The following is a 26,637-nucleotide window of genomic DNA, read 5'->3' on the forward strand; positions in this document are numbered from 1 at the left end:
GATGAAATCCCTAGCACAGATGTTCAATCTTGATGTCATTTAATCTCTTGTACAACAGCCTGGGGCTAATTTTCCTCTCTCCAGGAAAAATGGTTTGTAGGAGTTGATTGATCAACTCAGGCCCAAGATCATAAATATAAACTGCATTGGTAAAGTGATCTACTCTAATATTAACTTCAGGGATTAGAAAATAAAAAGTATAAAAAGTGCATGAGCATATAGGAAGTGCTCAACAAATGTTGGCTTTTAGTATTATTAGGTGATCATGGAATTAACTTTCCGAATTTGCCCTTGAGTTATAAGCCGCTGTTGACCCAGGGATAGTTTCTAAAAAGACAAGCCTCCTGCAACTGCAGGTAGCAGGAGATAGCCCTTCCCATTACTGTTGTCTTCTCCCATGTGTGTTATCCAGACCACCACGTGGGATCCTTGGGATGATTTTGGGTAGTACAAAGACCATTTAAAGAATGTTCTTTTTTTTTTTTTTAAACTTTATTTAAAAAATAGAGACAGGATCTTGCTATGTTGCCCAGGCTGGTCTTGAACTTCTGACCACAAGTGAGCCTCCTGCCTCGGCCTCCCAAAGTGCTGCGATTGCAGATATGAATCACCACACTTGGCCTTAAATAATACTCTTTTACATAGTACATATTTAAGTCTAAACAGAACTACTAAAATATTTGTGTTAAGGTTATTTTCTTTTTTGACAAAAGACAACGGTTTTAACATTTATGCTGATACACAGTTTCCCTTTAAAATAAGTCATTCAAGTGGAAGAAGCTGATTCAAAGAAAGCTGCTAAGTAATACTAGCACAAGTCGTACCCAGAAACGGTAAAAATTGTGATGGTGGCATGCAAATGATCGAGTTTGAGAAGTACTAACTCAGTGAACTGAACCTGTGTGCTCCTCGTTGTGCTACATCTGAAAACATTCGTCAACGCTCATTTCATGGAGCTCGAATCTGTAGTACAGTTACAAAACTTCTGTGCTGTACAGGACCTTGAGGTCATCATGGGACCACCCCTGTATTTTAGGCAGATGGTTTCCATGACCTGGAGATGTTGTGTCTCAAGTACAATACACTGGGGAGGAAACACTTTACCAGATTAGAGAAAAACGTGTTTGAAAAGAGACAGTCCTTTTATCCCAGGAGAGACACATTGGAGGGGAGACAACAGGACAATGAGAATGTAAACTATCTATGTTCCAAATTTTTCTGGACATTAAAAAATTAAAAATTCTAAAAAAGAAAATGGAAATTGTCTTCTGAAAGGATCTCAAGGGGCACATGTCTTGAAATATTTGAAGATCTTTTACTTGGAAGGTGGTGACACGTACTCTAATTGACTTCAAGGTGTGTAAGAGGGTGGCTGAAATGATAGGAAGACAGATTTTAGCTCAGTGAGAGGAAATACCTTTAGTGAACTAAAGAAGGAATGAGCTATCTTAAGAGATGATGGACTCCCCAGGACTAGAGGTATTTATTTAAGCAGAGCCATGACGCCTATGGGCACCTGGGACCAAGTGCTAGACGGGTGTGGAGGTGGCTGACCGAGGGTCCTTGCTGCCCCTTAAAGTCAAGGAGTTTAAGGCAGCCCTTCCGTTCTTTCAAGTGCCTCCTCAAAGGGAGCCATTATCTGCAGTTACTGTCTCACTTTTAGGTAAAAAGCTTTTATCATTTGGGAATTTCCCCTCCCCATATAATGCTTTTTACTCCTGAATGCATGCAAAAGAGCTGTAAGAAACTTTCTGGTGCTAAATGAGAAAATGTGTGAACATAAACGAGCTAGTTTAACTATAAGTTCACCACAGTGTATTTTAAACATCAGGCTCTTAAAAAGTCAATAGTTTGAGATTTGCGTTTTAATCAGCGTTTGGCTAACAATGTGAGATAAACTATTAGAGAAGTGTAGGTCATTCTGGCAAATAGAAAGTTCCATCATTTCACACTTAGAGAGCTGCCATGAAGAGCTTATTCTTGGAGTACAAAACGCAGAATTTAGGTTAAGCCAGGTGAAGTTGTCATTTTGTAGATGAAATCGTACACTGGCAATGTCTTATGGTTCAATCTAAAACACTGATAAACAATTGTATCATTACAAATACATTTAGACACCAAAGTGTTCTGCTAAACTCAGTATTTTCCTTTCCATCCTGATCAAAGAAACATTATTGCAGTAAGCCACATTATAATTGAGGATGATTTCTTCTAAAAAGGCTCCGAGTTCCTCTGAGCTTGTTAATGCACAGTGGATTTTTTCATTTGCAAAGACATTAAGCCCTCCAAATGTGCAAATCATGAAGTCAGTTGTTGTTCCAGCCAGGTTTGCCCAGCGGTAAAAAACAAGATAAAACTAATGCACTAGCTGAAACCAGGTGGGGAGACCATGTGTGGTAGTGCTTGCGGGTGGAGGGAAACTATTTCTGAAATGAGGACTTAAAGTATAATCCCAGCTTCACTGCCTGTTCACATGAGAAACCAAAGCTTCAATTTAACTGCAGGCAATAGAAGTTTCACACCGTCAGCACCAACTGTCTAAAATCCAAAACTAGTATCTAAAAGTGTAGGATCAAAACCAAAAATCTGGAGGGATCTAGTTAAACTTCAATATGCAAGACCCCAGATTCCCCTTTAAAACATAGTCCAAGTATTGTATCTTTTCCATAGGGCATTTACATCATTGTATTAATGTGAAATAGCTATTTACCTCTCTCCAAATCTCGGCTTTATAGAATACATAATTATCACATCCTGTAGGAGAGTCATTTAAAAAGACAGCCTTATTTATAGACAGGAGAAGTTACAGACTTTAAAATTCCTGTTAGAAAACCAATCCCAGCACTTTGGGAGGCAGAGGAGGGCAGATCAGGAGGTCAGGAGTTCAAGACCAGCCTGGCCAACAAGGAAAACCCTGACTCTACTAAAAACACAAAAATTAGCCAGGCATGGTGGCGGGCACCTGTAATCCCAGCTACTCAGGAGGCTGAGGAAGGAGAATTGCTGGAACCCAGGAGCCGGATGTTGCAGTGAGCCGAGATGGTGCCATTGCACTCCAGCCTGGGCGACAGAGAAAGACTCATTCTCAAAACAAAAGGAAAGTTGATTGGGGGACTATCAAGGATTCCTCTCTCCCATTTGTTAAAAATTAATAAAATTTAGGCCCTCAGACTTTCTGCATTCATACTCAAAATAAATGCACTAAAAATCAAGGAGCAGTAAGGGCACCGAGAAAGAGAGCAGTTTGATCTATTTTATAATTAAAACAGGCTCAAGAGTTTAAGTAACTTGCCCCAGTGCCTGTTGGGACATGGGAAAAAAACAAAGACCTCTACTACATCCCACATTCTCTAAACTGACAACCATCTCAAACAAGTCTACATAGATCACTCTGACAAAGTGGATTTTTACTTCAGTCTTCCCCTGCTGAGGTTCAGAGCTGTCAAATCCCAACTGAGGCCGAGCACAGTGGCTCATGCCTGTAATCCCAGTACTTTGGGAGGCCAAGGTGGGCAAATCACCGGAGGTCAGAAGTTCAAGATCAGCCTGGCCAACATGGTGAAACCCCGTCTCTGCTAAAAAATACAAAAATTAGCTGGGCATGGTGGCGAGAGCCTGTAATCCCAGCTGTTCTGGAGGCTGAGGCAGGGAGAATTGCTTGAACCTGGGAGGCGGAGGTTGCAGTGAGCCAAGATCGCCACCACTGCACTCCAGCCTGGGCAACAGATGGAGACTCCAACTTAAAAAAAAAAAAAATCTCATCTCCCATCTGACTTAATTCCCTCATCAACCAATTGCCAGTGTTGTATGGGCAGGCTTGGTCTGGATACACTTGTTTTCCCAGTGCTATTTCCAGCTGGGCAAAAGAACCACTTCCATTCTCTTAGAGCTTTCCATACCACAGTAAATAACCTGGTATCTTGCTGGGGCACTGTTTTCCACCCATATTATACTACATCTGCCCCATTTTGACTACTAGAAAATGTATCAAGGAGGCTGTCCAATTTGTCCGAGATGAGATGGCTGAAGTTCTTAGCCATATAATGGCCAAAGCTCAACAGATTTGATACGAATTCGTTCTTTGACGCACAAGGAAACAGATGTCAAGAGTCGTTTCCACCCAACATCAAACTTCCTCCCCTCCTCTCAGGAAGCTGAACATAGATTCCTAGTCACTAATGTGCTATGAACTGAATAGCAGTGAATTCACTATAAATTAACTCATGCTGGTACAGAGTTCTCTCCATATAAGCACAGGACTTACATTTATTACATAGCCATTTTTTCAAAGATAGTTCAAACGTTACAGATTTCTTCATATTCCGTTTACTTTTGGAGTCAAAGACCAACTTCCGTATGTGACATTGACTATAATGTAAGAAAAGTGATTTTCACAAGTGTCTTGTACAAATAAACTATTGCAGCAGTTTATCGAGACAGTTGGGTGAGACAAGGGCCCTGAGTACACAAATTCATAATGGCTGAGTGGTCATTCCACACTGTCACTGCATTACAGAAAAAAACTGGATGCCTGTCTTGCATACAACTACATAGTGCATTAAAAACACTGAGACCTTTTTCTTCATTTTTTTTTTTTTTATTACATTTGGACCTTTAAGAAACATATACCATCAGATATACCACTATTCAGTAAAAATCTATTCTAGTTTTTGGGAAGCATATGTGTCACAAACTATCTTGCTTCTAGTCTCCAAGACTTTAAGAGTTTATCAAAAAGGTGGGCTCTGATCTATGGGATCCTGAGCCTTGAGGTTTCGAATGTTCTGATTATTGTAAAACAATTTCAAGTGGATTAACTTAATTCCCAGCTGTTTTTCTTCAGAAATGGGCTAATCAGTTTGAATTATCTAGTCCATTACAAGAATATTAAATTCCTTGAGCTTTGTGATCTATTCTGTCTTTGGAAAACCTGGTAAAAAAGTAATTTTCTTTCTATACAATAAGGATGGATTTACCAGAACATACCCAATATTAATCATAACAAAAAGCAGTACAGATAATGTATATGTGCTGTGTTCACTTTAATGACCATTTCATAAGTAACTACTCTAACTATGGGGACTATTTCTGGATCAGTAAGATCCACGCGTAGTTGCAGGCTACACTCAACTTCTTAACACAACTCTTGGTATCTGACATTGATTAAAAGTAAAAAAGGGTAAGTGAACAAATACTTACTCATACATGATCACGTTTTTAAGAAGCTACCCTTTGCAGAAGTAAACAAGAGAGGAAACTTTCAGGAAGCTGTTGATGGGGATTGGGAAGGTTTAAAGCTATGGCTTTGGTAAGCACCCCAGTGAGCTGTAGGAAGGCATTGTAAGAGTAGATTCTGCAGCATCAAAGGATAATTCTCTAAAAGAGGTGGGTGTTTTCTCAATTAACCTAAATTCTGAGGCTTTCAGCAGTTGAGGGCTAGAAACAAGATCCAAAGAAAAGAGCCATCTTCACAACACTTAAGAAAGGTGACTGACTGTGCCATTAGGCTCATGATGCTAAATGGTCCAAAAGCCTTTGGTGGTGTGATATGGACAAGAAAAAAATTAATACACAAACCACATAACACCATTAAAACCAAAAAACATTTTTTCATTTAAAAAAGTATTTAGAACACATAAAACAAGGCAACATTTATTCTTTTTTCTCATCTTCTGGTATGGGATCTGTTGGTGGCTCCTCCACTGTTGCACTGTTGCTCTCCGAGCCAGTGTTACTATCACTGGTTCCTTCCTCTGCCATACTGTCGACCCCCTCCTGCCCACTCTCCTTGTCCTCAGGAGTAGACGTGCCTTCTTCACCGTTCTGTTGGCTCTCTGTCGTTTCTTCAAGGTGTGTCTCCTCTGTAATCACACATTTGTCACTGTCAGTTCCAAGATGAAATTCTACTCTAGTTAAGCTGACAGTATACAGCTGTGCTGTCCAATATGGTAGCCACTAGCCACATGTGGTTATTAAACCCCTGAAATGAGCCAGTGTGACTAAAGAACTTTTAAGAATGTTGGAACAATTTGGGTATGAAAAATCTACTTTTTAGCTGTAAATTAATGAAATTTATTAAATAAATGCAGATCAAATACTTCTGATGAAAATTTAGCTTCTGACTTGAGATGTGTATAAAAGTATAAAATATACATTGGATTTGAAGACTATTTAAAAAAAGGAAAGCTGATTTTAAAAATGTTCCTTCCGTGTTGAAATAATTTTATTTAAGATATGTTGAATTAAATAAAACATACTGTTAAAACACTTGTTTGGCTTAACTTTTAAAAATATGTTACTAGTAGAAAGTGTAAAATTTCACATGTGACTTGCATTTTATTTCTATTGGACAGTGAATGAGCGTTAGTCTGTAGTGTTATGGATTAAACAAGAGAAAGCAGTTGTAGAAATAATACAAGGTTGATCTTTTAGACACTTTGTTTAAAGTCATGCTGGGCTGTTTCCTGTAAGAAATTAAAAGCATGAGGTTTTAGCTCTAATAGTCTCAAACAATTTTCTTCAGGTTTTTTCCTTGAACTAGGAGGACAGAACCTGAGTAAAGACCTGCAAACCTTAAGCATAAGACATGCCCCATTCATAGATGCCAAAACAGAGGCAAAGGACTGAGTGTTCGTCTAGTTGTAAAATTAGCAAAAATCAGTATTTTATTTTGCAAGCTTTTGTTTTAACCACAAAAATGTGCTCATGCTCCAAATTCATTAAGATGAATGAATTCACGTTCATACAAAACAGAAAGAGACTCAGATAGTGAAACTTAAAATATGACTATTTAAAATGTTAATCTGCTGGATTAAATTTTGCAGAAATACCTGGGAAAGATATCTATATTCCATTCATGTTTTCCAGATGGCTGTCATTTGAGTACAAAGTATGGCACTCGGAGGTTGTCATTTGAGAACCAAGTATCACTACTGTCCCTCCCACTTCTTTCAACGATGCTCCAGGAAGCCTTTGGTTTTGTTTTCCATAACTACTTTTAGCTGAGTCCTGTTTACACAGTGTACTAGGCAGTGTCAAAACAGTGCTATGAGGTAAGGTGATCTCAAAATTACAAGTGACGATCAATGTAATCAGTACTTTATGTAAGTTTTATTTATACAAGTTATTTTTAATTTTATTTTTTTACCTTGAGGGATGCTTTTAATCAGGAAAATCAGTATACCTAGAAGTAAGGGTTTTTCTAGGACAGAGCTGGCAATTTTTTTCTGTAAAGAGCCAGACAGAAAATATTTTAGACTTCGCAGGTCAGGCAGTTTTTGCTGCAACTACTCAACTACACTGTTTTAGCCCCAAAGCAGCCACAGACAGTATGTAAACAAACAAGTGTGGCTGTGTTCCAGTTTTATTTACAAAAACAAGTGATGGGCAGGATTGCCTTACAGGTATTACTTCGCAGAATGCTGTCCTAGGACACCAAAGACAATTAATCTTAACAGTAATAACCACATCTTGATAAATAATGTAAGCATTAAAGGTTAAAATTTTGAATGTCAGTATCATGTCAAATCTCGTACTCGGCATCACCCTCAGTGGCAGGTACCAGAATACCTGCACTTAGAAAGAAAAACCTAAATTAAAGACAGCCATACAAAGTCTTGGCACTTCCTTTGCGTTTGTTGCTAGTGGGTTACCTGTCTCCATTGGAATGTTCTCATCGTCTTTCTTCTCCTCGCCTTTGTTGGCTGCTTGTTCTTCCTCAGGAACTATGCTGCTCTGACTGCGCTCAGCTTGCTCTGCGGCCTCCTTCTCCCTTTCCTCCTGCCTTTTGCGGGCCTGTTCCTCTGCCTGTGCAATCTCAGCTGCAATTTTCTCCATATCCACTTCTACTTTCAGACCGCACAACTAGTCAGAAAAAAACAGAACTCGGTAATGTTTTTCCTTATAATTTTTGAGCCAGATATATTCTTTCAAAAGTTGGTTTCCTTGCCTATGAACTGTGTCTGTGTATGTGCGCAAAAAAATGTGGTTCTAGGTCTTCTCTGAAACTCTTGGGTCTACAAGAAAAGAAAACTGCTCTAGCAGTCATATAATATGGGATATTCCAGAGCAGCTGGTGAGGCAAAATAGTGAAAATTCTGGGGTATACATAAGGCTTCCATTTTACATTCTGGGCTACCAACTAGATTTCCTTGTCTGAATGCAAAGTGCAAACTATAAATTACATTTAATGAAGACATTTGATGAATAAATCACAATAAAATGAAAGTAGTTAATGACTGTATGGGAGTTTAAAATATCAGAGGGCTCTAGCATTTATAGGCCTAGTTGATATGCATATAGTTCATGATATTTCAAATTTATTGCAATTTTGTCAAGAGAATGGGAACAATTTTATAAAAAAAAAAAGATCTTACAGGTTTTATAGTAAAGTTAGCCCTGTTTCAAAGTGCACAACATTCAATAAAAATACTATTTTGGAAAAAAGAATGAGGAAAAATAAAGTAACAGGTACGGTGATAAAAGTATAGTTAACATATTGAACAGATACCCTTTTAAGTTCATTGTTAAATGAATCTGTGCTTTCCAGGAATTTCCTCTTCTTCTCCTGGTGTCGTTCCTCTATTTGAAGAAGTTCAGCTTCTAGTTTTCGCTGCAAGACAGGATCAGGCTTTACAATCATGTCTCCTGTTTTAATGGTTCATACTTTCAAACAGTGTACCAAATAATGTTTTGAACTTTAGATCATTTATTACATGAGTCTAGCTAAGATTTAAAAAATACAAAATGCAGCACAAAGAAATGATTATGATCAATAGGTAAATGTTAAAGAATACTGTTTCAGGCCTGAGCAATTCCTTTGGAAAAAGTATTTAGTAGAGCAGTAAAGACTGATAGGATGCCTCAAAATTCTTAAGTTCACATGTATTTCTTAACAAATATACCTTCCATTACAAGGTTCTATATTATAGTTTTTAATGACAAACTTATTAAACATTTGGGAAAGGTCCACTTCCTTAAACCTCTTCTCCAAATCAGGAAGAGTTTAGACTGACATATTTAACAGGTACATTTAGGCATGGTGTAGGAATCATGTCAGCTGGGATTTGTGGTATAGGCCCATTTTATTGAAACGAATGTTTTATGACTTTACCTGATGAACCATTAAGGACTGGACCTGCCGTTTGAGGACCTGCATTCTAGCTGTTGTGACAACTGACCGAACGTCTGGCACCACACTCTCACTAAGAATTTCACTGATGAGGCGGTGGTTTCTCTGGAAACGGGCGGTGGCTGTATGCTTCATTGAAAAGCCATCATCATAATCTGGAATGAACAAATTGTTCTGCAAAGTAGGTCACCAGTAACCATAAAAAGGAGTGTAACATGTTAACACTTAATTATCAAGGAACCATGGCCCTTGCTGGCCTAACAAGGGGACCTGACCAGCGTCATGGGAGCACTGGGCAGTTACTTGATAAAAACCATACAGAGGACGTAATGTGTTCACTGGCCAAGGTAGTAATTTATCTCACAGTCTTTAAGTGACGATGTGTGTCTGAGAAGGCTTTGGCTAAAACATAAATGAGATACAACATGTCTCTTCTGGCTTTGGAATCAATGTGAAGGCTGCATGTGATGGCAGTAATTGAAATTCTGCCCAGTGTTTCACTTTCTTGGTAGTGACTTAAGGCATTTAACAACTAACGAACAACATATGAACTGGGCAGTGACTTTATGAAAATGCCAATTTGTAAAATTATCACAGCAGAGGAAACATCATCTCTAACAATATTCAGTTTCCCAGGCCCTCAAGGAATTTTATAGAAGAAAAATAAATGTTTTGATTCCAAATTTAATTTTTGTCAGTTTACACTTAGCCAGCTGTACGGGTCTGGTTTATATGCTTCTGTTTCGTTTTGTTTCGAGACAGAATCTCACTCCGTTAGCCAGGCTGGAGTGCAGTGGCCCAATCTCGGCTCACTGCAACCTCCACCTCCCGGGTTCAACTGATTCTTGTGCCTCAGCCTCCCAAGTGGCTGGAATTACAGGCACATGACACCACGCCCAGCCAATTTCTGTATTTTTAGTAGAGATAGGATTTCACCATGTTGGCCAGGGCGGTCTTGAACTCCTGACCTCACGTGATAAGCCCATCCTGGCCTCCCAAAGTGTTGGGATTACAGGTGTGAGCCACTGCGCACACCCTATATGCTTATTTTTAATAGGTATCTAGTGTTTCCTTAATCTCAGTCTTTGCTCTATCGCCTTCGTAGTTTTTCATATATCTACTAACAGCCTGTACTATTGTTTACTTAATATTTTTCTTTAAACTAACTCATTTAAAAAAAAAAAAAAGCTTTCTCTGTAGCAATACATACTAAAACAAATGCTCCTTTTTGACCCACTTAATCACCTCAGTGTCCCACCAGACAGGGAGAAACCATACTTGAGCAAACCTTGTTACAGAGGAAACCCTGTTACAGAGGAAACCCCGTTACAGAGGAGAAAGCCCGTTACAGAGGAGAAAGCCCGTTACAGAGGGAACCCTGTCACAGAGGGAAGCCCGTCACAGAGGGAAGCCCGTCAGAGGAAACCCCGTTACAGAGGGAAGCCTGTTACAGAGGGAAGCCTGTTACAGAGGACACCCTGTCACAGAAGGAAGCCTGTCACAGAGGGAAGCCTGTCACAGAGGGAAGCCTGTTATAGAGGACACCCTGTCACAGAGGGAAGCCCGTCACAGAGGGAAGCCCGTCACAGAGGGAAGCCCGTTACAGAGGACACCCTGTTACAGAGGACACCCTGTTACAGAGGGAACCCCGTTACAGAGGAAACCCCGTTACAGAGGGAAGCCTGTTACAGAGGAAAGCCTGTTACAGAGGGAACCCTGTTAGAGGCCTTTGTGGTGCTCCTATGTCAGTTTAGCACCTCTCTTATTGTCTCGCACTTAAGCAGTTCCTAAAATTCTCATTATCATAAATACTACAGCTAAAAACTGTTGTTTTTGTAAAAAGTTAAAAAAATTACTTTTCTTTCCTTTTGAGTAATTCCTTTAGGAAATAAACTTCTGAAATTAAAACTATTAGGTAAGATACAGTTTTTTAAAAACTCTGTAATCTTTCTACTTTTTAAGAGTTTTTCACCTTTAGGGTTATATGTGGTATATCTGTGCTATGTCTGTCTAAGTTATCTGTTTTTGTTATTTTTTATTTTCTTCTTTCATTTATATGGCCCCAGTGTTGACCACAGATGGGGTAATAAGGTCTAAGAATTTGGGCTTGTTCTTCCTTGCATGTAAGTCATCTGCTTCCTTTTTTCGGGGAATGGCTTTTCTAATTATGATCTAATTGAACAGCTATTTATCCCATGAAGAGGCTCTCATTGAACAAAAGCCTTCATTGTCTTGTGTAGATAATTGCACATGCCCTCTTTTTTTTTTTTTGGGACTGGGTATTGCTCTGTCATCCAGGATGGAGGGCAGTGGCATGATCATAGCTCACTGCAGTCTCGAACTCCTGGGCTCAATTGATCCTCCCACCTCAGCCTCAGTTGGAGCAGCTGGGACTACAGGCACAAGCCACCATGCCCAGCTAATTTTTAAGTATTCTGTAGAGATAGAGTCTTGCTGTGTTGCCCAGGCTGGTCTCAAACTCTTGGCCACAAGCAATCCTCCTGCTTTAGTTAAAAGTATTGGGATTACAGGCGTGAGCCATGGCGCCTGGTCATGTCTATCTTTTGATAGTCCTCTGTTAAAGAAGTCAGTAGCTGCTGTACTTCATGCAGATGCCCTTTCTCTTATGTACATTTGACATACATTTCCACCTCCCAAGTCTTCCTCTTTCTAATCATTTTCATACTGGCATGCTAAAGACATTCTCATACTGGCATCTTAATTACTACCTGAACTTACTTACTAGCAACTTTAAGACCCACCCTTAAAGTTAAAAACATAATAGGCCCAAGTTTGAGACTGTTTCTGAGTGAATCTCTTCAGTCCTTCTCAATGTTCATGGTGTTAACGAAAGCTTTAGTTATTTTCTACTTACGTTGCTAGCCTTTGTTTCCTCTTGTACTGACCCCCATCCTCCCAATATCTGTAGCCTGGATCATCTTCTGTATGTTTCTCTTGCATTAATCATTCCATTTGAGTAATTAAAGTGTGAGGATGCTAGTGTGTCTTTAGCACTGCTGATTCTGTTTAACACTCAATACTGTTTCTATTCCATATTCTATTCTCTATAGTGTTACATTCCACTGTGTGTATTTATGAGAACATTTGACAATATTCCAGTCCATTATTTTAAAAAATGATTTCTGTTTTTCCCCACTTTTATCAACTTATTCTTGTCTTCAGGTGCTATTATTGCTTCCTCCCTCATTGATACTGTCTTTAAAGTTCTTATAGCCTTCCTCTTTGTTACTGCAACTTTAAGATGGGATCTTAAATCATTTTCCTGATGTTTTTGTCACTTGTAGCTAGAGCTTCTAACCTTTTGCACATCATAGCAGTACACAGAGAAACTATTAGTATTTATACAGCACATTAAATATGTGGTTGAGTGTGTTCACACTGCAAGTGGCTATCTCTGGGTCTCCTTGCAGCTTCAGACCCTGCCTGGCTGCACAAGACCAGAACAATCAGCACACCTGCTAACTACTCATACAGAATGGCAATTAGGAAGCTCTGCTATTCGTGTGCATGTATAAAATTTGTATGGGTGTACCCTCATGTACACCCATAAAAGTAGTAGCATGAGCTATATTTATACATTCTTATTAGATTTCTGAATTAAATGGAAAGGAAACTTCATAATGTTTCCACATACTCATTAGCTTCTCCCTTAAGAGCCTCTAATTCAGCAAATTTAGTGAACCAGTAAGAAAACAGGATATAACTAGAATGCATTTAGCTTTGTAAAAGCAGATGAGGCAAAATCCTGATTGTGATTTAAAAACCTTTCATGCATTTTGAGTACAAAGATTTTGATAAACAATAAATAATTTTTGCCATTTTCTGCACTCAAAATGATATTTCTTTTTCTTGTGGGAAATTCACATACAAATCTTACTCAATATAACCAAAATACTGAGATGACACATAAATTATGCTTTCTTTTCCATTTAGGATAAGAAATAAAACACACCTAAGAGATTACTCATATCCTAACTCTCAGAGAAAGCATAAACAAAACCCCACTTTTTTTCTTTTACCATCTGGATCTTCAGCCGGCTGAATGCTCATGTACGGTTCCCCTTTCTCCATGCGAGACTGTCTCTGTCGACTTTCTTCCTCTAAAGCAGCTTCTGCACGACTTTTTGCATTTATGTAAGCAAGGTACGCGGGGGAATTATGATAGGCCTTCATAGATTCATTGTACTCTATCTGAAATTCAAATGTTTTTTGGTTTTATAATTAACATTTTACAGGTTATAATGCAGACTTATGTTATCTCATTTGAATATCAAAAGATATGATGTAAACAGGGTGTTCGGATAATTATCTCCTTTTTACAGACAAGAAATCTGAGGCCTTGAGAAATTGACTTGACTCAGGTAGACAAAGCCTCAGTACAGCATCAGCCTTCTGACCAAATCTTATGTTTCTTTTATAAATAGTAAGCCAGTGTTTTTGTACTTTACACATTATCTATCCCACTGTGAGCCCCTATCCTACCTTTTCTGCTTCGTATTCGTTTAAATATTCTTGTTTTTCTTCATCAGTGAGATCTCGCCACATGCCACCAATAATCTTGCCAATCTCCCACAACTTTAGGTCAGGGTTGGAAGCCTTTACTTGGTCCCAGACCTTAAAAAGAAAACAGATGAAATGTTAATACTGATGTCTAAATGTATAGACCTTTAAAAATACTTTTTAATATGGAAACTTTTGAACATAAAAAGCAGAGACAACAGTATCAAATTTCTATGTACTCATCAGCCTACTTCAACAATGATCAACGACTGACCAACCTCAGGTTATCTTTGCCCTACTGGATTATTTTAAGATAGATCTCAGACATCATGTCACTCACTTATAAATACTTCAATGTGATATGCAAGAACATCTCCAATCACTACAGACACTTAAGATGAATTACTTCAATAATACAGTCTATGTCACTAAAAGTTCACGTGAATTTAGAAGTGCTTAATTTGCATAACACAATACATCATATTATCAAAAACCAATGTAATAGTCAAGATCAAAAGGTTTACAATTTCTAGATAGTAGTTATAATGCTCTGCCTTTTAATAAAGATATTGGCTATTTTTTTTATTTTAAGAGTAACGTAAGTTCATCACCAAAAAAAAAAAAAAAAAAAAAAAAAAAGGAAAACTTGAGGAAAAGAAAATAAAAACTACCATAAGCTTACTGCTTAGAGATAACCACTGTCTTCTGTGTTTTCCCCCTTCAAACTAACATGTGGTTGCCATTATTTTTATAAAAATGAGATATTAATTCATGTAGTCTTGTAGTCCTCCTTCACTTAATATTTTCCTCATGTCATTAAATATTCTCCAAAAGACATGACTTTAATTTAATGGCCACAGAACATTCTATCTTAAGGATTTTAACAGTTTATTTAATCATGCTCCTCTTGTTGGATTTTAGTTCTGGAATTCTGAAATCAGAACTAATTGCCTTAAAAACTGTATTTTTTTGGTCCTTTCCTCCGAATATGCACAGAAAAGCTGGCTAAGCCAATCTAAAATTGGATGCAAAGAAAGAAGCAGCAAAGACAGTGTCCTCATTCTTTTCCAGGTCCTAAGCGCCTACCTTTCTGCTGTACCTCATGTAGGGCATCAGCGGCTTATCTGGTGGCTTTGGGGGTTTTGGAATCGTAATACCAGAGGATGCCTACAAAAGAGTTAAATACATTCATTATTCAGCTGTAAGGAGTTCACCGGCAAACTGAAAAGAGAGTCCCTTAAAAAATTCTAATGCGCCTTTCTTCTACTCGTCCAAATATTTTCTCCACTGAAAATAGCTATCACTGCAAATTCAGAAATGTTCAAAAGAAAATGACTTTAAGCACAAACTTTTTAAATGTTTTACTTAGCAGTTTATTGCCAATGCTTTGACAACCTGGCTGCAGGAACAAATAAAATATTACATAGTAACCCATACATTGAAAATATATGGTTATATATCAACCGTCTCACATTCAGGACATTACCTGGCACCCTCTTATTCTGCTCAATTACCATTACACATACAGTCAACACTTGATTATCTGCAGCAGGATCTGAACCCTTAACACTTACCATTCTCACACTGTCTACAGGGGCCTTAACCTATTAGCACTATGTCAGGAATGTACTTCCAATATCACCACAAAAACAACTTCTCAGGGTGAAAAACAATTAGTGAAATAACAAACCACTTTACCTCCTTTGCCAGGCTAGAGATTTTATTTCTCTTAAGGTTCTGTCTGTTACCTAGTGGTTTTCTTGTAAAGGGGAAGGAGAAGTGTGAATGAAAGTCACACCTTTTTGTGTCCTTAGTCCTAATCACAGTGTAAAAGCAAACAAGTTTATCCGGAACAGAGAAGTGGCAGATATGGGGCCTGATTGTTATTTTTGAGGTGTTGTATCAAGAAGTTCCATTCCATTAAAAATGTTTGGTTTTATGGGAAAGACAGAGGAAAAGGAAAGATGTGATGTGCAGGAAAAGAAAGACAGAAGAAAAGGAGGGGGAGGGAAGACTGAAAAATATTTTTTAAAAAGGTAAAGCAAAAATAGGTGAGAGAAAAAATAAAAAAAGAAGGAAAGAGAAAGATAAAGTGATCAGTTTTTCCTGTGGTCTAAAGTCTAGGTGAGATTCCAGACAGCTTCTGGTAGACCACCCAGATAACACCCATCTAAAAGTATTTATTTCTGAACTTTTTAGTCTCCTCTTAATATACATGACTGCATTTGATTAAAGACCCAGAATAAGAAAAATCATTGCTATTTCAGACAATTTGCAAATTTTCAGGAGATCTCCTCTGATATTGACTCTCCCTGCTAGGCTGGAGAAATGAAGTGCTGGCTTTATTCTAATTATCAAAAGACAGGATTGGCAAATCCTTATAAGAAAACTAAAGTAACATTTTGTTCGCTTCCCCTTCTGTTGTTGCTATGATAAAACCCCAGAGATACTCCTCCACTCTAGGCTGGGACCCCAATCATAACCTTATTTTTCATTTGAGGGCTCAGGGATTAGCATGTTTGTGTCCTTTTCCACTATGATCAAGAAATGTTTCCTCTTCCTACAAGGGTCTCTCTCCATCCCTGTAACTCTACTTCTTCATATATGAAGTTATTAGAAAGCATTTCGCCTTGGAAGCAGTATTTCCTCTCTTTCCATTCCTTCCATGCATTCTTACTACACCTCATGCTAGTGCCCAGGTAGACAGACACTGTTTTTGGCCAGCAGTGGGTAAGAGAGTGAGATGGCCAGGGGGCATGGAAACTATCAAAAGTGGTGGGGTAGCAGCCAATAAAGGGAAACCTGTATCAGGGTTTGTACAAGTTCTTTTAAGGGGAAAGGGAATTCCTATAAGACTAACCTTACGGATTCAGAGGAACAGACACACAAAAGTCTGCTTCTTCACACATAGTTATTAGAAAGCATTTCCAACTCATATCCAACACAAACCTTCAGAATTCCATGAAATGGGTTACAAATAAGGTTGGAATTGTGCCCATAATTGAGGTGGTTAAGACTACTGTCAAAATTTTTTTGAAATTAAAGAGGTAAAGAATTCTAAAATGCCTATGCTTTCGAGCTTTAAGTATGAATTAAACCACTTTAAAAACATAGTAGTATTTGCTTTGATATTTTTCAAAGAATCACATTTATGTTAATGGATTTGCTATTTCTCTTCCTTTCTCCCAAAGAAAGGTACACATATCATCTATATATTGAGACCAGTCAACTTACAACAAAAAAACCCAAACTAAAAAAACACCCCAAAACAATAATAAAGTTAAAATTCCAGATGGTTTGCAGGATAGTAAAGATTTATATCATTACACACCTCCAATTTATTTAATGTCTCAGACAGACATCTTTCTACAATGTCTTAAACATTTCTGTAAAAAAAAGTTGAACATACTTTAGACCCTTTCTGGATAAGATTCAATTGTAAACAACCACTGTTTTGCTGTGCTGTAACCCTCTGTCGGGTGTGTGAAATGCGAAAATCTGTTGTTGGCTCTTTCAGTGGCCTATGGCTATGCTTTTGGAGAATGTGTTTCCATTTTTGAACTGTTTCTTTCCTTGCTACTATCAGGAAATCCACCTCTAGCAGCAACTCTCTTTTCAATTTTCTGCTTTCAATTTCCAACGGAGAGGTCGGTAGAACTGGGCTTACAGAAGAGCAAGGTCTTAGGAAATCGCCTATGAATAAAATTCATGATTTTGTGAAATTTATCTTGGCTACTCAGTTTTTTATTGTTGTTTCTTTTGTAATTCTCAGCTGTTTCTCTAGCAGGAACTTATTTAAGAGCTTTCTTCTGGGACAGAATTTCTATTAATGTACAGAAACAGGCTGTTTTTAAAGACATTTTTGTCTCAATGTGTTTTCACACCTATACTTAGGAGAATGCTAATCATCATCTGAATGAAGAACTGACTAGGAATGAATTCTATCTTGTAGCTATCATAAGCACTCCAAAAGGTCTTGACATGCTATATAAAGTATTTACTGTCTGAGAACTATCCAAGTATACCAGAGTCACCAGGGAAACCCAATGTTCTCTACAGCCTACCAGAAGCTACTGGACAGGGCTTCACAGACTCATGAAAGCCACTAACACAATATGCACACAATAATACCAAACGGGAGCTTCTCCTCACCCCCAAAAGTAATGCATAACTAGGGTCACAATGCTTTTATGAAAATCAAAATGCTTTTATTATGGTCAAAATCAGAGCCACTGAGTCCTAACAGCTTAAACTAGATATAGAAAACAGGGCAAGTAGTGTAAAACCTCCACATTTTCTAGGCCCTTCTTCATATAGCAGTTTGATTACACTTCAACCTGGTGTTAAGAGGACAATAATACAAAGTAAATCTCTACAAAGGACCAAAACACCAAATTTTCCATGCCCCACACCTCTCTATACTTCATCTACCATGTAGCTAGTGTCCACGCCAAATGCTCAGTTCTTAACATTCGCCAAGAAGGAATGAGAAGAAACAGATGAGTGACTTCAGATAGGGAGTGCACTTTCTCTTCCTAGTCTCCATCGAACAATCTCACATTTTTAACAGAGAATCCCCCACAGCTACATCCAAGTTAAGAACAAAATGCTTACACAAAACCAAAAGACAAATTATTGTAATATTATAGTTACCATTTGTATTCCATTAACATAGATAATCAAGAGGTGACTGTATAGAGCTATTAAATGCAATCATTCTTGTTTACTGCCCGTGAAAAAATTTCTGCATTAACATGAAGATCCAAGATTGATTCTGTTCATTGTTTAAATTAAAATGTTCTTTATCATCTGCAAACCTTGCCACCCATTACACTTGTGAAACAACACGTTTAGGCCAGGGAAAAACATGTATTGATGCACATAAAAATTGTATGCATTGTGAAATGCATACATACACACACTTTGTCAGAATTCTTTTCAGATACCATGAAATATGCATGGCACATAAAACTTGATATGCTTATGAAGTACAAATTATGCAGAAACAATGAAAAATTTAGACAAACAAAACCTATCAAGCTAAGCAATATGCTTATCAAGATAGACATTCATTTGATAGCTACAAACTTTCAGTTCTAGCTTGACTACAGGGTGAGAGGGCTTTTTTGAAGTTACATTAATAGAAGGCACTTGTTATTTATGAATACAGCAAACAAAAACCAGATATTAAAAACTTTACAGCCATTCTGGGTTGTATAAATTCTCAGCAACACTACATTCCAATGTAGTATTTGACTTTTGGATTTTTTATCTTTAGTAAGTCATTTTTATAATTATTGGCTTTTTTGGCACTTAAACTTTTTTGAATGAAATTTAAGATGATTCTAATTTTGAAATCTTAGGCTGATCATTTAAATGAAACATCCTAAGTTTCAGAAATCATATCTCTTATACTAAGGATTAGAAATGCACTTCTCGTTGTACGTATCTAGTTTGATACTTCAAATTAATTTCATTCAATCTTCATTCTGCATTTCTTTGAGGTGACATTAAAACGTTTTTCTCTTTTTCACTGTAGAGCAATGAGTCTCAGTTAGAAGGTCAACTATTAAATCCAAAAGACAAATAACTATGGGTAGGGATTCAAACTGGTATACCAGCCAAAAGCGTTCCAGCCCTGAAAAAGCCAGGTCTGAAAGCCCAGCCTTTACTAGAAACTGAATCCTTGACACTAATGCCAATCACCTTATAAAAACGAAAAATACTCTTTATGCCAAAAAGGGTATTTTTACCAGAAGAAATTCTGTTTGTTTACATACAGTATAAGCATCAAGTGCTCAAGGCTTTATCCCTACCAACCACCAAACAGAATGGATTTTTCTTTTCTTCCATATACATTCCAGATCTCACTATTTATTTTTTCAGTGTGAGATGCTACAATGAATGTTGAAAATAGTCAAAAAGCTAGGTTAAAAAAATTTTTTTAAATGGCTGTGCTTATGATTCAAAAAGACCTAATTCTGAAGGCATTTCTGGTCAATTCCAGTTGTTTGCCGGATGCTGTAATAGTTGATTCTCCTACCGTGACCCGGCTGTTGGTGCCCGGGTTCCCTCCCAGCCTGTAGTTGTTGTAGGCGAGATGACTGTATGGATTGTATCCCACAAACCCTGGTGTGCTGGGCATTTGCTGATGGAAACAAATGAGACAAAAACACGAATGAGAAATGAGCTCAAACGAGGAAAACACAGAAATGAAAAATGATCTGCATATGGCATGCAAAAGCAACCTGAATTTAAACAAGCAATGGTGTGTTGTAATTGTTCTTTTTTTCCACTGAGGAAATTAAATCTTTTTCTTTCATTGAGAAACCTGTCTGCAGTGTCTTTTGGTTGTTTTTCTCTTTCTTTTTTGCAGGGACTGGGGGTGTTTGTGTGACTGTGAATGTGTGTTGTGTTTCTGGAGGAAAGCAATACACTGAAGTGTTTAAAACATTCAGGATTTACTTTATGGTCAACAACAGGATATAACAACTTAGCAATATATGAAGACTGAGATAGGAAGGCTTAAAGTGTGATAAACTAGAACTCTGAAAACACTACATGCAAAACAAAACACAATTTATTTGACATGTGGATGCCACCAATGTATTCATCTACTAAAAACAAAAACAAGAAATGGATCTGATTTCAAAGACGGTTTTAAATCATTTTATATAATGTGAGAAATGAGAAGAGACTCAAATCGGGAAGCCAGGATTTGTCAATTGAAAAGAACATATGCTGGATTTGATGGATGTCACATACATGATTTAAAACAAAGACTTGTAAGAAATGCATGGATTTCATTCTGGGGTACTATCTGATCTTTTTAACCCAGTCATTCTTTTATAGGATTTCTCTTCCATCTCTTCTTTGATCCATCTTCCACAGGTCAATCATGAAAACATTTCTGCATTTAGTCTCAATGTGAACTACTTTTCTAGTTGATAGACTTGAATTTTCTTTTTTCATCTAGTTTCCTGATAGCTCTCACCCTTTCAAAACACAACTGCTCATTTCAGCAACAGAACTCTTGGTTTTTGTGAATTATGTGTTGATGTAATCACAAATGGGCTCTTATATAGCAGTGGCCTTGGGGCTAATACAATGACACTCAATGTTCATGAGAACCAAGGCATAATGTATAGAAAGAATATAGTAGAGACAGACCAAAATTCGGGTATTTTACCTTGTAAAGCTCAATCAAAATATGTGACAATTTCATTTTTACATGCAATTAACAATATCGGTCCTTAATTGTATAATGTAAAATACACTTAACACATTCCAACTAAGCTGTAGCTGTTACAAAATAAACACAATTTCCTAAAACATGCCGCTGCACATATCCTTAGTACCCAAAAGAAAGACATTTAAGCAGATATTACATTTGATACTCTTTAGGAGAAAAGAGAACGGCTGATCAATTTCTAGTCTATACAGTTAGAAAAGACGCAAATTAAGCATATTTAAGTAGGCAAAACACAGATGAAGTATCAAAGGCATGAAAGAAGTGTATATTACTTGGAGTGGTACATTTGGGTGGCGGAGGTGATAGTGGTGATAGTATTGGTAGTGGTGGTGATGGTGGTGGTGGTAGGAGTAATGGAAAGAAGGAAGGAGAATAATTAATTTAGTATCCATTCTGTTGGATGTTTTAATCCCTAGTTTTCTATATTTTGTGTGTTAACGTGAAATTATAATGGCACAAAAATATAACTAAAGAAAGGCAAAAAAAAAAAAAAATCCTTTTTACGCATAGTAAGTTATAAGGGGACACTTCATTTTTGAAATATTTTAATCTCAAAAAATCAAGTTTGTCCTCAAGATATGATACATTGTCAGAGGCAGTATTTATGTCAAAATGACACCTTCAAAGTTTGCATAAATAATAAGAATCACTGTTCAACATTATGAGGCAATAATGTTATAAAAATAAGGGAACTAAAAAAAAAAAAAATGGAAAGCAAAACATTATAATTATACCATTTCCAAAGCTGAAGTACATGGTTAGCTCTTTGAGGTCAGAATCTCAATTGTTCAGCTCCACCTGTATAGCCACTAGCGGAATGCCATGGAGATGGTCATAACAAATGTTCTTTGATTTAAGAAAGAAAAGAAACCAAGCACAGGACTTTACGGTCTACTGGAATTAACTTTAGAGCCTGTATATAATATAAATTGAAATGAGAACATATGGTACAGTATCTCTTTTTAAAAGTATCTCACTAAAGAAAAACAAATTGTTGATAAATGTAACTAAAACATATATCTGAGGGTTAGTAAATATGAATAGTTTTCTAGCGGAGAAAACAAAATTACACAAGGACCTAATTAGTAGTGAAGAGTAGACTAGCCTGAAATTTAGGTGGTAGGGGGTATGGAAGGAAGGATTAATATTAAAGAACTAATTTTGTAGAATTTGGTCATGTTAACAGTGTTTTTAAAAAAACAAACAAAACCCCCCTCCCAAAAAACCAACAAGGAAGCCATTTCAGCAAGACCTGAACAGTTACTGCTAAATCTGTTTTGTAGGTTGGAAAATTATTTTACATGCTGACCAAGCTGGGCCAGAGCTTGCTGGATGAAAAATATGTTCACAACTACTTCTTAAATACCTCAAAACATACATACTTCCAAACCAATAAAATATAATTTATGGAGTGGAAAAAGATTCAATAGCAAGATCTGACCCATAGATAACGAAATCTTTACTTGAACAGCTTGAAAATACTTACAATGAGTATAGTTTCAGAAGCTTTATTGTTTAATATGAAAATTTTATAGAGAGACAAGAAAGGAGAGAAAAACATAACCAGTTGAAGGTTAGGTTTAACAAAAAAGCCAGAATGAGCATTCATTCAGTAACAACTTAAAGACTCTTAATAGTGAAGATTAATAAGAAAGAAATGGTAAAACTTTCACTTATTTCCCATTTACAAAGAAAAAAACAAAACAAACTGAGCATAGGAGGTTGGAGTTTTACAGTATTGTTTCTTTAAATGTTGGGGTTGGTTCAAGGAAAGATGCAAATAATTATTTTATTTAGTAGGAAATGCTTTTTTTTTTTTTTTTTTTTTTTTCTTTTAAGCTGAATTTCATCCTGTTGCTGTGATGATTGAGTGACTGTCACTGGAAGACATCTGGGTTTTTGTATCAAGGCCAGACTTGGCTATTACATTAACAAGAAAATTAAAACTTACTGTTGCAGGAGCTGGGGTGGGAGGTGGGGCATAAGATGGTCTTTCTGTTTGAAAGAAAATAAATAACTTCTTGTAAACAACTGAGATATAATACTATGCAACAAAACTACCAATGGTCCTGTTTTGAAGAAAAAAAAATGAGAGTATTTTGGAATTCCCACTTGCTAGGGCATTAGTCTCTTATTAACATAGATCGATAAATATAAAAATTGAAACTTACTTGACATTTTGGAAGATTAAGTTCTCAGTTCCTTAAGAATGAATCTGAGACACTAAAATAAAAAAAAAAGGAAAAAAAAAGAGAATCAAAACTCAGCAAGCATACGAGAATGTTTTCCTAATGAATAGGGTAATTTAATTGGTATTTCTGAGTAAAATTACTTCACCTTAATTCCTAGTAATTAAGCCTTTTGCATATTTTAACTAGTTCTTATAGGAGATTTGGTTGATTAGAATTAAATGACTAAAATAAAGTACTGGGGATATTTAGAAATGTACTTTCAGGTTTTTTCTTGGGATACTAAGCTACCTCTTGTATGGAAAACATTTTGCTGACGCCATGTAAACATTTCATCGGACTGATACAAGGATGAGAATACAAAGTGATGTATTAGAGTCCAACCCAACAAGGCCTACCAGATACTGACAGCTCCTTGATCAGCAACTGTACCATGTTTTTGGGATAACAATTTTTATTAACACTGGGCAGCATTTTATTCCTGGAAGCAGTGCAAAAGGTAATTGGTATGACAATGAACTTCGCATTCTCTTAAGAGTGGTAAATAGCTTCATAAATGCTGGGAATAAATTTTGAGAGTCTACCTGAAAAATTCTTATTCACCCTTCACGGCCCATTTCAAAATTTTTCTCCTCAATGGAACTTTCTTGATACATTACCTGGGCAGAATTAATTGCTCCCCCATCTGTATTCCTATACAGTTTACACAGATCTATGATATTATTATAACTTTTTTTTAACTTGTCAATATGGCTAGATTGTATGCTACTTGGAAACAGGGACCATGGCAGGACCCAGCTCAATTCTTAGGAAATTTTTTCCTAGTATTACCAGCTCACAACATAATCAGGCACATGTGAGCTTGTTCTTTCCATCAACATACATCACAAATAGTGAGGTACAAAAAGACAAAAATTCATCTTTAGAAAGAAGGCAAATAAACTTCTATGACTATTGGAGGTATTTGCATCCAAAGTTATGTGGAATAGATCCGATTTTTCACTTCTATTACTCATTTTAAGGAAATTCCCTGGAGCGTAAGGAATGAGTCCTGGTGTGGAAAGAAACAGTTCATTTTCTCAATGGTCCAACCTGAGTCTTTCCCTCTTAAAGAACAGTCAGAAACCTTTGACTCTGGTGTAGATTTCCTTTCTGCTCACATTAAGGGAGCTGTCAACATCCAGCAGGCCTCGCTGCAGGGGACCCTGACAACTGCCATAAGCTCCCTGTACGTTATACTTCATTGTTAATACTTTAAAATTATGGTTCTCCTTTGCTAGAACATAAAATTTAAGAGTGGGCTTGTACATTTGTCCACCGTTGGATCCATCCTTGGTGCCTGGCATAAAAATAAATACCCGATAAATATTTGTTCAAGAAATACTTTATACGGGGTAGGCTTATGACCCTATTTCGCTTAACAGTCACAAGTACTTGATATGTACAGCTATCCCCATTTTACAGATGAAACAAGGGAGTCTCGGAGAGTCTAAACAACTTGTCTGAAGCCATATGCAGCCAGGAAGTGCCAGAGTTGGGTTTCAAACCCAGGCCAAACTATTTCAGAGCGCTGCTCGTCTCCACAAGCCACATCTTGAGTCCTCAGGTCGCTGCCTGAACCAATGGGGGAACCTTATTCCTGGGGGTGAGAACCACGGACTTGCCTCGCCCGCGGGCTTCCTGAGGTCGCTCTCATTGTCTTGGAGAACGTACTTTACTAGCAACTCCCCTAAAACGGGGTATGCACAGGTGTTTTGACCAATTTCGGGTGACCAGCCTTGCCTCCAAGGAGGGGGCCCCAGATGGGACTCCCTTCCAACCCTTGCTCTGCTAGGCCTCAAGGAGGCCGCAACCGGCTCCCGGCTGTGGCCCCACGGCCAAGCCTGAACCCCAGCAACCCCCGGGAACTCGGAGTTCAGCCAAGCGGGGACACCACGACTTGCCCCCACCAACCCGGTCCGGCCCACTTGGAAACACTCACCCGCGGGCAGAAAAAGCGCCCGCAGCTCCGGCTTCGCTTCCCTTTGTCCCGCGCACGCCCCGCCCCTCGCGTCCGGAGCTTCCGCACTCGCACTTTCCACACTCTTCTTAATTTTTTTTTTTTCCGGGCCCCACCCGACCCTCTTTGGAAAAAATAAACCTTCTAGTGAGGATGCGGTGATGCTTAGCACACTCCGGGATTTTTTTCAGGCCCCATTGGTTCCTCAAAACTCTCCGAATTTGGATAGTTTCCTAGCCGGGCGCCGATTCGTCACGGCGAAGAGGGCCGAAGAGAACCGACCGCGGGATGGGCCTGGGTTTAGCGGCTGTCAGGAGCTGGAGCGGCCGCAGCGACCGAAGAGGTGGCGGGAGGCGCCGGGCCTTGCGGAGGGGCGGTGGGGGCTGCAGTGGGAGACGGCGGGAGGCACTCAGCGCGAGGCCGCGGAACCACTGTGGCCGCGCGCAGCTCGGCCAGACTCCTGCTGAGCCCGCCCCTGGAGGGGCCCTCCCCGACCCGGGTCTTTCCTTTCGGCTGTGGGCCAGAGTCTACACTTCACTATGCCGGGGATGGAGGCGTGGAGGACTCGCTTCGCGGCGTTTGCGTCCTCGCAGACGCCTCGCAGGGCTTCCTGCCCTCACGGCACGGTAGTAGCTTTGGCGAAAAGCAGTACGAGTTTTGCAGTTTTTCCAAGCGCTTTTAGGGTGTAATCGTCCCAGGTTTCTGAGCCAAGGCCCGGAGAGGTTGACCCTCTTGCAACAGCTTGTGTGTCCTTGCAGCGCCGCGGGTGCCACCTGGTCTCCGCCCCAAAGCTGCCTTGGCTCCTTCGGTTCCCGCCAGCGGGAACGACCGTCCCCACTTTCAGCTTAAACTCATCTGTCCTTCCGGATCCAGCTCAGAGGTCTCTTTGTGATGCCCTCCAGGAACTTCCCCCGCTAGTAATCCTTCGTTTGTATTCCCGTGGCTCTTTGATAATAATGACTGGAGTCCTGAACCTGACCCTTTGTATCGGACCGTGTTTGTCATCTCTAGTGCTTTATGAAGGCCTTGAAAGCAAGGTTCAGCCGTTTGTATTGGTCATCTTCCCATTGCCAGTGCCTACGAAGGACTTGACTCATTCACTGTTAGACGCTCAGTAAGTGTGTATTGAGGCAGCCCCCTGTGCTACTCCGGGGCTCTTTCCACTACATCATGAGTATGTTGGTTTACCAGATGGAGTGAGTAGCCTCCTCTTTGGATACATAAACACCTGACGGATATTGTGGGCCACTGTGGAGGAGAATGAACAGATGGGACCCCTGACCTGTCGTTACTTGAAAACAGTTGACATTTAGAGAGAGAGGCTGAATTCTTGGGCTGCCCTTAGCCCTCATCCTGAGTGTGCCAACAGGGAATAGAAGCATCTCTAGTCTGCAAAGCCAGGAACAAGTGCTACTCTGTCCAATTTATCCAATATTGTTATACTCATGAATAGAGATTAATGAAATTGAAGAGCATATTCAAGAGAAAGACTAAAGGAGAGGTCGTCTGCCCTGTGGACAGGCAGCTTGAGTGGTGCTTGAGAAAA

The 26,637-nt window shown here is 38.6% G+C and overlaps 1 protein-coding gene across 5 annotated transcripts; it reads right to left on the bottom strand.

The window, feature by feature from the left end:
• Positions 1-4,237: 4,237 nt before the first annotated feature.
• Positions 4,238-26,637, bottom strand: SMARCE1 (SWI/SNF related, matrix associated, actin dependent regulator of chromatin, subfamily e, member 1). Of its 5 annotated transcripts, XM_009190565.4 has the most exons (12): positions 25,074-26,637; positions 23,075-23,126; positions 22,855-22,898; positions 19,695-19,799; positions 14,738-14,818; positions 13,634-13,765; positions 13,171-13,342; positions 9,113-9,285; positions 8,510-8,611; positions 7,653-7,863; positions 7,148-7,226; positions 4,238-5,861 (listed from the first exon to the last, which is right to left on the bottom strand). In XM_009190565.4, exons 2-11 carry the CDS (start codon positions 23,079-23,081, stop codon positions 7,162-7,164), a joined length of 1,092 nt encoding a protein of 363 aa, XP_009188829.1. In that variant the 5' UTR covers positions 23,082-23,126; positions 25,074-26,637; the 3' UTR covers positions 4,238-5,861; positions 7,148-7,161. The 5 variants fall into 5 exon arrangements, with proteins under 5 accessions (XP_009188829.1, XP_021784860.1, XP_003913026.1 ...); XM_021929168.2 differs by lacking the exon at positions 19,695-19,799; XM_003912977.4 differs by lacking the exon at positions 7,148-7,226.

The sequence above is a fragment of the Papio anubis genome, chromosome 17 (genome assembly GCF_008728515.1).
Source record: "Papio anubis isolate 15944 chromosome 17, Panubis1.0, whole genome shotgun sequence".
NCBI lineage: Eukaryota > Metazoa > Chordata > Mammalia > Primates > Cercopithecidae > Papio > Papio anubis.